Source organism: Euleptes europaea, chromosome 14, assembly GCF_029931775.1.
Source record: "Euleptes europaea isolate rEulEur1 chromosome 14, rEulEur1.hap1, whole genome shotgun sequence".
NCBI classification, from domain to species: domain Eukaryota; kingdom Metazoa; phylum Chordata; class Lepidosauria; order Squamata; family Sphaerodactylidae; genus Euleptes; species Euleptes europaea.
This window is the reverse complement of record NC_079325.1, coordinates 19115593-19130989: the sequence shown is the minus strand read 5'-3', so window position 1 is coordinate 19130989 and position 15397 is coordinate 19115593. Positions and strand designations below refer to the sequence as shown.

General features: G+C 44.8%; 1 protein-coding gene across 1 annotated transcript; it reads right to left on the bottom strand.

Moving 5' to 3' along the window:
• Positions 1–207: 207 nt before the first annotated feature.
• MAK16 (MAK16 homolog) lies at positions 208–13530 on the bottom strand. The gene is made up of 10 exons (XM_056860503.1): positions 13473–13530; positions 11068–11117; positions 9805–9914; positions 8696–8760; positions 7621–7772; positions 7377–7431; positions 5791–5865; positions 2959–3069; positions 2086–2142; positions 208–520 (listed from the first exon to the last, which is right to left on the bottom strand). Exons 1-10 carry the CDS (start codon positions 13485–13487, stop codon positions 326–328), a joined length of 885 nt encoding a protein of 294 aa, XP_056716481.1. The 5' UTR covers positions 13488–13530; the 3' UTR covers positions 208–325.
• Between the last annotated feature and the right edge of the window lie 1867 nt (positions 13531–15397).

Sequence of the window (15397 nt, the reverse complement as noted above, 5' to 3'; positions counted from 1 at the left end):
GTTTTGCTCTACTACAGCTAAAAACTGTTTCCTGTCAAAAAAAAAAAAAAAGGCAGCAAAGTAAAATATTTAAGAGCATGTACAAGGCTGATGTGGTTTTATTTAGATGCTGCTTCCTTAGGACCTCGAAGCAGCAAACTAGTATAAAAATAACATTTCAAAATCTCGACCCCCGGCCATGCCCCTTGGCTCTGCCACCTCAGTTTTCATTCAGGCAGGAGGTCTGTGGTAGCTTCTTGAGTTGCAAAAGTTCTAGAAATGAGGAGACACTGGCATCTCCTCACCCAGTACAGTTCTAAAATTTGGCTTCCTCCCTTTACAGAAGTCACGTCGCTTTAGATTTAGACAGCGGCTCTGTTTCCTGCTCGTATTCTATTTCAATATAGGGTCGTTTCCTCCTGACCGGCCCCTTCAGCGGAGCTTTGCCCTTAGACTTGGGCTGACCACTTCTCTCTTCCTCCTCCTCGCTGGATGTGGCCTCTTCCTCATCTTCGCTGCTTGTTCCCAGTTTATCCATATCCTGGACAGAGAAAACCAGTGGTTAAATATAATCACGCCTGTTTCCAGTTCCCCTGTCAAAGCGCTTCTGCTTCAGAGCTCCCCCCGTCCTTACAAACAATGACTCTGGTAACAAGCCCTTCCTGAGATACAATCTTAGAGCAATACGGCTGGGCTTCCTTCTCTGGCCCTCGACAGCTGCTTTGTATGTGTCAAAATTAACAGTACCACTGTTGTTCAGAAAAAAATGGGATCAGCTCAAGAATTTCCATGGTTCATAGTATTAGATTAGCTTGGAAGGTAAGCTACCTTGCCCTGAAATTTTTACTTTGTTGGAAAATAAGTGAGGGGTGTTATTGAGTTTTGTGCATCTGCACAATCGACATTCCTCAGCCAAAGCAACTAACTAGTATATCAACACATATTAGGGAACTGGTAAAACTGATTTGAGCATTTTAAGGTAGGTACGACATTTGAAGAAGAGTTGGTTTTTATATACCGACTTTCTCTGCCACTTAAGGGAGAATCAAACCGGCTTACAATCACCTTCCCTTCCTCACAACAGACACCCAGTGAGGCTGAGAGAGCTGTGACTAGCCCAAGGTCACCCAGCTGGCTTCGTGTGTAGGAGTGGGGAAACAAATCCAATTCACCAGATTAGCCTTCACCGCTCATGTGGAGGAGTGGGGAATCAAACCCAGTTCTCCAGATCAGATTCCACCACTCCAAACCACTGCTCTTATCCACTACACCATGGCTCCTGAATCTAGTAACCCAGTCAGCAATACGCCAGGGAATTTCCAATTTAAATATCCTCCAAGAGAAATGCATGGGGGAGGGGGTGCATCCAAGTTCAGCCTTTCTGAAGAACACACACCCTAGCCTCCTTGGCTGGTGAACTTTTTCCCACTGGCAGTGCAAGAACGCAGCCTGGAAAGGCACTGCACTAAAATTTAGTAGTCATTTTAGAACTCTCAATTAATAAAAAAAACCCAACAGGCTTTGTCAGATTAAGTCATCAGTTGCCTTGCTCGCAACCAAGTATCCGGGAATCCAGAAACTTCCACCTAAGACAAACCGGTACCTTCAGTTTGAGAGATATTTGCTAAACAACGAACACTCAGACAAATCTGACACAGCGAGTTGTCAGGAGTGTTGACCACCAGCAGTTCTACTCTCCTGATTGAAGTCTTTGCTCACTGGAAATCCAGGCCCTAACAACTGCAGAGCCTGCATTACAGTTCAATTTGCCTCATCACACATCTCGTCACTTCCAAGTTTCAGTGCAGATTCCCTGCCCTGCTTGGTGAGGAAGAAGAGTACCTAGAGCAACAAGATATTGAGGGCCTAGGGAGGAAGACCCAGATTAAGGTCTAAAGCAAAACATTTATCTTTGCTAATCAGGATTCCCAAAGCACTCCACTGAGGCTCCTGCTTGAATACCCGGTCTCTGTATCACTGCTGCAAGCATCCAGTTTCTCAGTTGCCCCAGACAGCAAGGGAAGAGTTTCAGAATCGCTCCCCAGCACAAGATCCCAAGAGAGCCTCTGAAAGTTTCAACAACAGCCTCAAGGGGGCAGCACTCACCTCAAAGTCACTGAGATCACTCTCATCTACCTCCACAAACTCCCTCTTGTTTGAGTCCTGCAGTAAAAAAGACCAGCAAAAACTGAATATTTGAAGGAGCGGCTTTCCCTCTCCCCTTAGCCAGTCTTCCCATCATACTCTTTCCCCAATCTAATATTACTCAAGGAAATCCAAACTTATGGAACCTCCATTTCCCAGAAGCAGGCTTGGAGAAGGTGAAGAGGCACCCATCAACTCAGCCTGCATAACAGCCAAATGAGCATTGCGCAAAGCTCCACGAGCATTGGGATTTCTCAACAAGCAGTAAGGCACAGTCTGAAGCCCACCGTGCCTCACACACGGTTGTCTTTGTTGGGCTGGTCTCCCTAAGTCTAGAAAACTAAACTTGCAAGTGGATGAGGAATTCGAGTGCCCCTTGAGGGCTCCCATGACATAATGTTTACAAGAAGGAACCTTACGGAAGAAGAAGAGTTGGTTTTTATATGCCGGCTTTCTCTACCACTTGAGGAAGAATCAAACTGGCTTACAGTCACCTTCCCTTCCCCTCCCTTCAACAGACACCCTGTGAGGTAGGTGGGACTGAGAGAGCTCTAAGAGAGCTGTGGCTAGCCCAAGGTCACCCAGCTGGCTTCATGTGGAGGAGTGGGGAACCAAACCCGGCTCTCCAGATTAGAGTCCACCACTCCAAAAAACAAAGGAGGGAACTGGCAATAGATCTAACACCCCCCTTCCCCCAGGAACCGCAAAGAGGCTGTACACAGAGAACAAAAGCCCTATTCATTAGAAATATCTCACAAGCACAATGTAAATGTAGCAGAGATTTGTAAGTCCTCCTCCTAGGAGGGCAACATCCCCAGGTTTCAAAATCATTACCTTGTCCTCCTCTTCATTCTTCTCTGTATCCGAGTCAGATTCGCTCTCGGCTTCCTGCTGTTGCAGAGCTTTATCGAAGGCGTGGATGGGGAAGTTGTATATATCACCGTACTGAAAGAAAAGAAAGCACATTGGGATTAAAAAGATGTGAGAATTCCAAAGCTGACATAGTAAGGCCATTCTGTACCCTATAGAGCTCTCCAGAAAAAAAAAATGGTGCCATCAAGTCACAGCTGACTTAAGGCCACCCCATAGTGTTTTCAAGACAAGAGACATTTGCAACAAAGATAGTCAACTTGGATTTAATAAAAATAAATCCGAATTAGAAAAGATATTAGATAAAGGGAATAAAGGAATGATTGGTAGGATGTACAAATTATTGATTACAATTAATTTAGAACAAGAAAGAATTAAACCAGTCATGATCAAATGGATGCAGGATTTAGGATTTAATATAGATTTGGATAAATGGGAAAGTTTATGGAAGAAGGAGTTTAAATTTACAATAACTAATGAAATTAGAGAAAATCTCTATAAAATGTTTTACAGATGGCATATAACTCCAATTATGGTATCTAAGATGAACAGTCAGGATAAAGGAATTTGTTGGAAATGTGGAAAAGAAAGAGGATCCTATATGCATGTCTGGTGGACCTGCAAAAAAATTAAACACTTTTGGAAAAAAATAGTGAAAGAAACAAATAATTTGATTAATGGTAAAGTGAAAAGGAAATCATTATTTTGTTTACTGGGAATACCCACAAATAATATATATGACCGGGATAGGATTATTTGCCAATATAGTTTTGCTGCTGCAAGGATTGTGATAGCTAAAGTTTGGAAACAAACAAGTAAACCCTCAATTATAGACTGGAGAGAGAAATTGTGGTTATATATGAGGATGGCCAGATTAACGGCATTTTTACATGGAAACGATTTGGAAGAGTTTAAACAAACATGGTCTAAGGCCACCTCATATTGGATCAAGATGGCAAAAATGGATTTCACTTTGTTATTTAGTGAGTTATAGAAAATTCTGTTTTAGGTAAAATCAAATTTTAGATAACTAATAAATAAAACTACCGGACACTTCTTCGGAAGTCTTGGTGATGGGTCACTTGTTTTTTCTGGTGGGTGGGGGGAAGGGTATTTTTTGATGAATGTATTAAAAACTGAAATGTATTGACTATGTTAAGCGAATACCCATTTTTCTTTTTTCTTTTTAATATTATTGTATTTTTTTTCTTTTTCCCCCCTTTTTTTCTGTATTATAAAATTCAATTAAAAAATTTTTTTAAAAAAAAGACAAGAGACATTTGGGGTGGTTTGCCATTGCCTGCTTCTGTGTCATGACCCTGGTATTCCTCGAAGGTCTCCCATCCAAATACTAACCAGGGCCAACCCTACTTAGCTTCTGAGAACTGACGAGATCAGGCTAGCCTTGGTCTCTCCAGGTCAGAGCCTCCAGACCATTAGGTCTGTTGAACTTGGATAACTTTAACAATAGATTTGTTGTTTATTTGTGTCACTTCTAGTCCACCTTTCTCACTTGCACTGAAGTCGGATTACACAGAGTCAATACAATAAACAAGATGGGACATTCAATGAACAATGGAATAGGAATTAGGGTTGTAGAACCAACCAGAAGTCCTAAAAACAGAAAAGAAACCATAAGTATGAACAGGACATAATGAATGGTGCAAAAATTACACAGTAGGATCCTAGTTTCAGCAAGTTATACATACTACTACAGACCATAGTCCCAAATACTTTATCCAAGTAACTTTGTGAAACATTTAGAAGAAAAAGTTGGTTTTTATATGCCGACTTTCACTACCACTTAAGGAAAAATCAAATCGGCTTACAATCACCTTCCCCTCCCCACAACAGACACCCTATGAGGTAGGCTGATAGAGTGTGACTAGCCCAAGATCACCCAGCTGGCTTCATGTGTAAGAGGGGGAAAACAAATTCAGTTCACCAGATTAGCCTCCACTGCTCATGTAGAGGAGTGAGGAATCAAACCCGGTTCTCCAGATTAGAGTCCACCGCTCCAAACCACCGCTCTCAACCACTACACCACGCTGGCTCTCTTAGTACAGCGTGGCTCTATTGCCTGAGTAGAAAGGCCCTCTTGAATAATTCTAGGTTATAAAGGCACCAAGCTACTGCTTTTAGTTCCATAAGATAATATGGAGTTAATATCAATGTAACATTGACTTTTGATGCTCTCTGAAGAACATGGAGGGGGAAAGAAGGTACGATTTAAAAATATGTGCATGCAGAGAAAAAACAACAGGGAGCTATTTTTATTAACAAATTTAGAGGCTTTATTTCAACTAGCTTAGGGGAAAGTTGTTTTAAACTGTTACGTAACTGGTCTTTGACCCTATTTAAATCAAGTCAATAGAGAAATGACAGATGCTTGCCACCAGAGAATACCCCTTGAGCAGATGCGATTGGTATCCGATGGAATTGTGGAAAGTCACTGCCTTATTGAGGGGAAACAGCAGATGTTGCTAGGCAGCATACAGCTAGATATATTCCTATGGCTCCAGCAAGGCTTGCTTTGATACGTATAGAAGATTGTTCATAAAGATCTTAACCATCTGATAGTTAACCATCTGATAGTTAAAGCATGTAAAAGGAAAGACAGGGAAAGCTCTCCCCAGATTTTATTTATATACAAATAAAAGAGCATGGAATACTCTGTATTGGGTCACTGTGCCTGGTTTTGTTTTCTTAAGGTCATTTTGAAATCATATTGGTAACTGAGCTACTGCATGTACACAGCCCCAACTCAACACATTAAGATACTACAGCAGTCCATACCGTCTCCTGCTTGAGTCTCTCCAGCAGTTCCTTTTCGATGGCATTGTCCAGCTGAGCAGCAATCAGGGCTTTTTCCTGCCAGGAAAGACACAGAGCTAGGAAGGTAATTCAGCGACAGGAGCACAAATTGGGCAGTGAGCCGCCTTTTCAGGGAAGGATGCCACCCAGGAACAGGCTTGCTCCGTCAGGAGGCAGGAATCTCTAGAGCTGCCGTCGATTTAACTACTTACTAAATTAATGTACCGTCGACTACTGTTTCCTATGCTGTTTAGAAGAAGAGTTGGTTTTTATAGGCCGGCTTTCTCTACCATATAAGGGAGACGCAAACCGGCTTACAATCACCTTCCCTTCCCCTCCCCACAACAGGCACCCTGTGAGGTAGGTGGGACTGAGAGAGCTGTGACTAGCTCAAGGTCACCCAGCTGGCTTCGTGTGTAGGAGTGGGGAAACAAATCCAGTTCACCAGATTAGCCTCTGCCATTCAGGTAGAGGAGTAGGGAATCAAACCCAGTTCTCCAGGTCAGAGTCCACCACTCCAAACCACCGCTCTTAACCACTACACCACGCTGGCTCTCCACAAGCCTCGTATCAAATTAGCACCATTTTAAAACCAAGAAAACTTTATCCAAGCAGCAGCTAGATAAAATTCAGAACCATAAGCTCTGAAAGAAAAAGGAAACGTTTTCCCAACTCCAAAAGCAGAAAAGCATTTGGGGCAAACAAGCTTCTTGTGGGGAAGGCATTCTACAGAAGAGGCCCTGTTCTTGATAGATGCTAACTTTGCACCCACAAATATAACTGCACCCACAAATAATGGTAAGCCCAAGGAGGGTCTTGTGGGAGGATTCTGATGGTTAGATAGCAGAAGTCTCCTTGTGCTTGTAAGAGTTCTGTTTCTCATGCATCACCTGATGGTCGGCCTTCTTGCAAACTATAAAGAGGAAATTCAAGCAACAGAAGCTCATGACTCAAGTCCAGAGAGGAGCACCTCAGGAACTTAAGAGCGACCAGTCATCTTCTGGCAACCCAGGCAATTGAGGAAGAGCTTTGCAGGAGCACTCACACAGTATTTTCTCAGCCCCAAACACCCACTGTGGTACTGAGGGTTTTTTCTAGTTTCCCCCCAACTATGGCACTATCATGCCCATCCCCTGAATGACTCACTTTTGCACCCGGGTGTGGATTCCTGAGAGTAGAGGAGGATCCTTTAGAAGAAAAGGGGGGAAGATGGTCCCGAGCCCTGAAGGGAGAAGGCCTAACCCAGTCTCCAAGTCAACAGTAGTTGGTGTCTGTAGCATGCTGGTATGCTTTTGTTTTGTTTTTTATGCCAATACACCATTGGCTTTATAGCTGCTGCACTAATTTTACTTGGGTTGGCTATTTGAATTTTTAACAGCCTTTTGTTGTGAGGCATAGCATAATTGTCTAAATAAAAATGATACACCTCTGGAAAGTCACATTTCTGATAAGATTAACCCATTCCCAGATTATCTATTTCCCCCCCTCCCAAGAGGGCAGGCAAGAAGAATAGGAAGGGGGCAACTTGAGAGACCAGCTACAAGCCATCACTGCAACAGTTGTGTTACCTCTCGTCTTTTCTCTCGCCGTTCAACCTTCTTACTTAAGGGAACGAGTTTCCTCCTGCAGAGGAGAGAGAGCAGTTAAGGAGCGATTCTGCAAGCCAGGTGCAAACACAAAATTAGGAAAGTATCTCAGCTGAGCTCTCCCTTAACTCTGTTAGCGAGAGGCCTCTATCAGGCAGTATAACCAACTCAAACGGAAGCACCCCCTTGGCAGTCCAAGAGAGGCCCACCAGGCACCATGACTCACTGTCTCTTGAGCGTCAGCTTGCGGATTCTGATCAGGTACTGTGTGATCTTGGTAAAGCGCTGCTTGCATTTGTGCCGGATGAAGCGGGGCCAGTAGATGAGGTTCTCATCAATCTCCTCCAGCGCTTTCTCATAATTCTTGCTCAGTCGGACCTGCCGGAAATAGGAAGGTGGGAAAAGTCTGCAGCAGCCCTGAACATAGCAAAGCAGTGGAATCTAGTGTGCCAGGAAAGGTACCACAATGGGTACTGGGGAAACCTAGAGGGAAGCCATGTAAACGCTAAAAGAAAAATGCTACATTTCATCCATAGTACTTTTAGAGAAAAATACTTCACAATTCAGCCCTTCAAGAGATTAAGGACAGCTGTGTTGCAGCAAAAGAAAAAAGCAGGAGATCTTAGTTAGCTTGTTGGTCCAAAATGCAACTAAAACAACCCCATTCTCGTTTAACAATATTATTCAGTCTCCTCTCAGTTCAAAGCCAAATGGAATTAGATTGCTTCAGTACATCCATCTAAAGCTTTCATGGAATTTGTTTTTAGAACATCCAGTGTTTTCCACCTTCCTGCAGTCTGCTTTAGTAAATTTTATCCAGAGTATCTGCAGCAATATAAACAAACCAAAAGTATCTAAAGTCTGAAAACTATTCTGTTCTAGTAAGCTTACTAGTTTGTTGGGGGGCAGAAGGGGGGATATACATTATGGGTTACATAAGAAAGAACATAAGAACATATCTTATGTTATTGTATATCATTCTGCACTTGTCCACTGGCTGGTTCTATTTGTTTCGTTTATGTGGCTTTATATTTATATATTGTTTATTCAAAAAGGCAAGATAGAAATATTTTAATTAAATAAAAAGGAGTGTGCCAGAATTCCCTTACAAATTCTGTTAGTATTCGTCCAAATCAGCCTAATTGCAGGGCACAATATATGAAATCCACATTTAAAATTATGAATTTCCAACCCACGTTAGAAATAAAACTCTTAGCCCTAAAAGAACGTTTATAGAAGACTTCAAACCACTTTCACGTTAACTACTGGAGATCCACCATTATTGATACAGGACGACTTACCCTTTCCCATAGCCGATTGGGGAAAGCAGCACGTTCAATTGTCTTCATGTAAAGGAAACACTGCCCTAACAAAAGAACAGAGGCAACATATAGAGTTACCACCAGGTCTGCTGTAAGTCAGACAAAGCACAGATCATGTAAGAGGTCGGAAGACCGATGCTCTGGAAGTACTGGCGCATCAACTTTCTAAGCGGAGTTGTAAGTGTTCTTCAGACAGATTCATGTAGGCTAGGTCCATCAAAGGCTACAAGAGCCAGCGTGATGTAGGACAGCCAGCGTGGTGTAGTGGTTAAGAATGGCGGTTTAGAGCAGTGGAGTCTGATCTGGAGAACCGGGTTTGATTCCCCACTCCTCCACATGAGCGGCGGAGGCTAATCTTGTGAACTGGATTTGTTTCCCCACTCCTACACACGAAGCCAGCTGGGTGACCTTGGGCAAGTCATGCTCTCTCAGCCTCACCCACCTCACAGGGTGTCTGTTGTGGGGAGGGGAAGGGAAGGTGATTGTAAGCTGGTTTGATTCTCCCTTAAGTGGAAGAGAAAGTTGGCATATAAAAACCAACTCTTCTTCTTCTAGTCATGGTGGGTAAAGGGTACCTCCATATTCAGAAACAGTAAACCTCTGAAACCCAGTGCTAGGAGGCAACATCAGGGGAAGGCCAAACTTGGCCTCTGTGCCCTCTTGGTTGCCCTCCAGGGCAACTAGTTGGCCACTGTGTGAAGCAGGATGCTGCACTAGATGGACCACAGGTCTGATAAAGCAGAGGTCTTCTCATGTACTTCTGAACGATGGCCACAAAAACGGACATCATCCATTTTGTTTTTGCTGCTTCTTTGAACAGATCAAAGAAGATCTGCAGGAAAATCACTGCCCTGCAAATCAACTGATTTGCTTACCAGGCTTGGCCAAGTGTTCCCAAGTGTCCAACTGCATGATTCCAAGAAATCTGCAGCTTTTTTCATAAACTGCACACAATCAAGGCACTTCTAAAATGTGTGTCAGATAATGATGCTACCTTCCTCTCTCCTTGGCCAGGCAGGCGGACGTGGGAATTGATACGACCCATCAAATCAAAGACAACTGTGAGGAGTGACTGACAAGGCCCTCACCTTTCTCTTCCTTGATAGTTGCATATTGGCTGTTTGCCAAGGGACAGGAGGAACGGTTGCACAGGCCGGTTATATTAAATTCATTCCGGCAAAAGTTCTGTGTTTTTGTCCTGCAAAAAAAGAGAGGCTTGAAGTGAATCACTTGTTTAGTGTGTTTTATGCACAGGCAGTTAATTCTAATTCAGGGGTCTCCAGCGTGGCGTATGTGGGCGCCATGGTGCCCACCAAGTTTTTATAGAAAGTAGGCAGGGACAAGTAGGGCTTTTGTTCAGCAAGACTTTTGATTGGCTGTGAAGATCTTTTAAATGTTGCTTTGTCAGCAGCTGCCACCACAGCACAAGGATCTGCACTGTGTTACTGAAATTAAGCGGTGGTAATCATTTTGTGGTTGGCTCCGCCTCCTGCAGCAGCCATTTTGTGGCTGCGCCCACCATGCCATGTCAGAATTCCAAATGTGCCTGCAGGCTCAAAAAGGTTGGGGACCCCTGATCTAATCCCCATATTAGTAAACGTTAGTACACAGCCAAATTATTCCAGGTGAATTAAATTGAAACTAAAAAGACAGTATCTTTATATAGTATCTTGTATATAGAGCAAAAAAAAAATACAGAAGGGCAAAAGTTTATATTCCAAGCTATAGCATCAGAAGGATTTCCACTAGTGGGTGTGACTACTGAAACCGCCAACATATGCCAACAGTTCCCACAACCAAAGAAAGACAGCAGTCAGTCATGATGGCCAAGGGATTTGGCAAAATACTCCTAAGGAAAGACTCAGATATCCAGCTACTGATGTACTTCCCATGATTGCATCGTCTCAGATTTCACAAGGGAGAGGGAAATCACATCTTTGGAAGTGCTCAAAATCAACCCCTCTTGAAACCCTCCAGCGCAGAATAATCACATCATAACAAAGTTGTGCTTTCAAATATCTGCTTTTGGATAAGCCCTCTCCTGAAGTTCCAGAAGATTCTCTGTCCAGTAATTCTGGACCTCGGCTTCTCCTAAAGTGTTGCTCCACAGCCACTCCAAAGTCACTGACAACCCAGCAGATATTTAAAAAGCAGGCCAATTTGAGTGAGGAGCCAAGAAACTGCTCCTTCTCATTCCAAGCTACTCCAAATGGACCTATGTCCTGGAAATGTCAGGTTTGTCAACACAAGCTAATAGTCCAATCTAACAAGGCTGAATTTTGCTGGCCCAGAATAATAGTACTAACAGCTCCTGAGTATCGCACAAGACAGGTCGAAGCAGGAATACTCACTTGATCTTGAACGAGCAGAACTGTTTGTTGCCCAGAGTATCCCAGACAATCTGGAAAAAGGAAGGTATTCTGTTAGCATTACTCCTGGTATGATCCTAGCCTTCTGGGTCACAAATAGAGAGGTTGCGTGACACTGTCTGGGATGAACTATTTTAATCAAACCTAAGGCTGAGTTCCAGTGAAAAATGACTTTGGTATGGGTACAGGAGTTAGAGGAAGGTCCTGAAGAAGACACGAATCCTTAAAGGAGAGCTCTACTATATCATGTAATTTTTTTAAAATCCTTAATTTAAAAATTATCTGGTGAGGAGACCCAGCACTAAAGTAAGGGTCAGATTGCTGGGCAGCCTGCCCCAAGTTTTCATTATGTTAACAAAGCAAAACAGGCAGCCGAAAGCACCCTGGCTACAATGTTCTCAAGGGTGATACTAACTACAGAAATGCCAAGACTTCAACTTGGAACCAAGATGCTTTTTTCCTTGGTATCTCTAATTGTGGGGGTTAAAGCTATATGACTCTCAGAAGATGAACTCTAATGGCTTTTAGCCACAGTGGTTAAGTGGAACCTCCAGAGGCAGTATACCACAATTACTGGGGAAGTGAGGGCTTCATGCTCTATATACAGGCTTCCTGGAAGTAACTGGCTGGCCAGCGTGAGAAAACAGTATGCTAGGCTAGATCCAGCAATGGTTATTCTTATGAGCAACTACTCTGCACATGCTTTAAAGCACCCTCTGCTGTTCATAATCCCAACTGCACTCTGCACATGCTTTAAAACACTCTCTGCTGTTCATGAACCCAACTGCCGCGAAATGGGAGTCAACTTCTCTCCAGGATCAGAGGAGCGTGCCTATTATACTAGGTGCTGTGAAACACAGGCAGGATGCTGCTGCAATCGTCTTTTTCTGTGACCTTAAGCAGATGATGAGAGGGAGGGCATCTTGGCCATCTTCTGGACATGGAGTAGGGGTCACTGGGGGTGTGGGGGGGCATTCGTGAATTTCCTGCATTGTGCAGGGGGTTGGACTAGATGACCCTGGTGGTCCCTTCCAATACTATGATTCTATGATTCCTAGAGGCACTGTAAGAGTCCTGCCATGGGTCATGCTTGTTTCTGTTCAAGTGTATCCTTCTGTATATCATTCTGTTCAAGTATATCCAATGTGTTCGGCATCTCAAATGTGTTCAAGTGGTTAGGAGTCAGACAGGCTCTTGACATGAGTTAGGCCCATTCCTGTTCCTATGTCATTCTTGGTTTTGGTTCTCTGTTCAGGCTGTTTCCCTCCCTCCCCGCCCCCCGTTCTGGCCTTGAGTCTCTAGCAGGCAATTACTGTATTTTGGTTAGCTCACTCCCTGCTCCCTACCAGGCACTGTTATCTCGTAGTTCCCAGGCCGCTTAGTTTTGCACCTGGGATGACTCCATGCTTAAAGTCATGCTTTCTAGTTTGGTTTGCCATTAGCAGCTTTAAAACTGTAGATTGCTCATGCTGAATCCTGCTGCTCCTGAATAAACGTTTACCTGCTTTAGACCTGCCTGTCTGAGCGAGTGACTTTTTGGGATTGCCGAGGTTGGCTGGAGAACCTCCCAGGCCCCTGGTTGGCCACTGTACGAACAGACCGCTGGATTTGATGGGCCTTTGAACACATGAAGCTGCCTCATACTGAATCAGCCCCTTGGTCCATCAAAGTCAGTACTGTCTTCTCAGACCGGCAGTGGCTCTCCAGGGTCTCAGGCAGGGGTCTTTCACATCACCTACTTGCCTAGTCCCTTGAACTGGAGATGCCGGGGACTGAACCTGGGACCTTCGGCATACCAAGCTGATGCTCTACCACTGAGCCACAGCCCCTCCCTATGGCTCTCCAGGGAGATGCCGGGGATCGAACCTGGGACCCTCTACATGCAAAGCAGAGGCGCTACCACTGAGCCACAGACCTTCCCCTATGGCTCTCCAGGTCTCAGGTAGAGGTCCTTCACATCACCTACTTGCCTAGTCCCTTTAACTGGAGATGCCAGGGATTGAACCTGGCACCTTCTGCATGCCAAGCAGAGGCTCTGCCACTGAGCCACAGCCCCTCCCTATGGCTCTCCAAGGTCTCCGGCAGAGGTCTTTCCCATCACCTACTCCCTTGAACTGGAGATGCCACTGGGGATCGAACCTGGGACCCTCTGCATGCCAAGCTGATGCTCTCCCACTGAGCCACAGCCCCTCTCCCCTTTGATCTGACCCAGCATGGCTTTTCTTATGTTCCAGCCCGCCCATCCACCCAGCTTGCCCACGTGGGAAATTAACCCGGGCAGAGGCCTGAGTCGAGAGAAGCCGGACGCGGACGACCCCACCCCTCCCGCTCACCCACCTCCTCGTGGCGGTCCCAGCCCCCGACCCCCAATTTCTGCCCGGACTCACGTCATCGGAGTGCATCTTGCTCCAGCCGGCGAGGGCCAACCGCCGCGCTCATCCGCACGCGCTGCGACTACGGGCGCAGGAAATCTCGCGATAGCCTCTTGGCCGACACCATCCGGGGGGGAAAGAAGGCCGGGCAAACGACAACATCCGCCCTGGCAGAGGCGGGGTTGGGCATGATTCTGGATTGGATGGATTGCAGGGGTGGGGCGGGGCTTTGCTTGGCAAGCGACCAATCGGAAGGTTCGGGTTTTTTTGCCTTATCCCTTCTTGCAGGATTGATGAGGATGGTTTTAGACGGCTGGTTTCTGGCTCGAGGGGGGGAAAAGATACTACATATTTGTAGGGAGGGAGGAAGTCGGTGGGGAAGTCAATTATAACGAATTACATTTAATACTGAAGACGTACACCTAGTAATTTTTAAATTTCTTTAGTGACTCAAAGATTGGTTATAGGATGTATTGTCAAATGAGATGTACAGTAATTATTGAAAAATAATAAAAATATATTTTTAAAAAAGAGAGAGGGGGGAAAAGGTGGGGGGGATGGAAGAGAACGCCATCTCCAGGAGACGAAAGCACTTGACTTTAATTTATTATTCATTTATATAAACTTGTTCAAATGGAAGGGAAGTGCTTTAAGAACCCCCAAAACTGTTTTTTTTGCGTGTCTTTTTTTAATTATTATTTCTTTTTATACAGTATTTCTTTTTCTACATACATTGTTTGTATAACGTATTCTTTTCTCATTCCTTTCCATCCCACCCATCCCCCTCCCTAACCCCTCTCCTTCTCCTTATAATTTTTAGTCTCTTAACCCCAGCCACGGGCACAAAGTCTGAATCTTCCACCGAATGTTTTTTCTTCCTTCCATTAATATCCACTCTAAATAGGTCTTCCATCTTCTCGTGATTTCCCTGTTCTTATCTGCCCGTGAAGTCTTCTGACGCATCATCTCGACAATATCCGACTGTATAAATTCAAACAGATAGTTGTGCCAGATTTCTATAGTCCATTTACTTTTATCCTTCCAACCCAGAGCTATTACTGCTTTCCCCAAAACTGTTTTAAGAATTTATCCCTGGAAGGAGCCCTACTAGATCAGATCGACAATTCCATCTTGTACAGTATATATTTTGCTGCCAGATAGGGCTGCCAACCTCCTGGTGGAGCCTAGAGATCTCCCAGAATTACAACTGAGAGAATGGCTGCTTTGGAGGGTGGACTCTATGGCATGACACCCTGCTGAGCTCCCATTCCTGTCCAAACCCCTCCCCAGGCTCTGCCCCCAAATCTCCAGGAATTTCCCAAGCCAGAGCTGCCAACCCTACCACTGGATGCCACTCTGGGACATGCCCCTCCCCTAGGGTGACCAACCTCTAGGTACTAGCTGGAGAGATCTTGCTATTACAACTGATCTCCAGCCGATAGAGATCAGTTCACCTAGAGGAAATGGCCGCTTTGGCAGTTGGACTCTATGGCATTGAAGTCCCTCCCTTCCCAAAACTCTGCCCTCCTCAGGCTTCACCCCAGATATCTCCACGTATTTCCCAACCTGGAGCTGGCATTCCCCCCCACCCCCTGTTCAGCAGTACACCTGAACACCTGAAGCTGCCTTATACTGAATCAGACCATTGGTCCATCAAGCCCAGCATTGTCTGCTCAGACTGGCAGCAGCTGTCCAGGATCTCAGGTCAAGGTCTTTAACACACCTACTACCTGACCCTTTTTACTGGAGATGCTGACAATCAAATCTGGGACTTTCTACATGCCTCGCAGGGTTAGGGTTACCTCTGAGCCACAGCCCTTCCACTTCTTCTGCACATGGAGGAAGTTTCAGCCATCCTAGCTATAGGTGAACCTGTTCAATCTCCATGAGTTTGTCTAATCCTCTTTTAAAGTCATCTCAGTAACTACCAGTACATTCTG

What these genes read in the sequence shown, in the direction of transcription:
- MAK16 (XM_056860503.1), bottom strand. An exon ending in AAGCTGACGCTCAAGAGACA is followed by an intron (nt 7,432 to 7,620) that starts GTGAGTCATGGT and finishes TCTCCTCTGCAG; the next exon opens with GAGGAAACTCGTTCCCTTAA. An exon ending in AGAATGAAGAGGAGGACAAG is followed by an intron (nt 2,143 to 2,958) that starts GTAATGATTTTG and finishes TTTTTACTGCAG; the next exon opens with GACTCAAACAAGAGGGAGTT.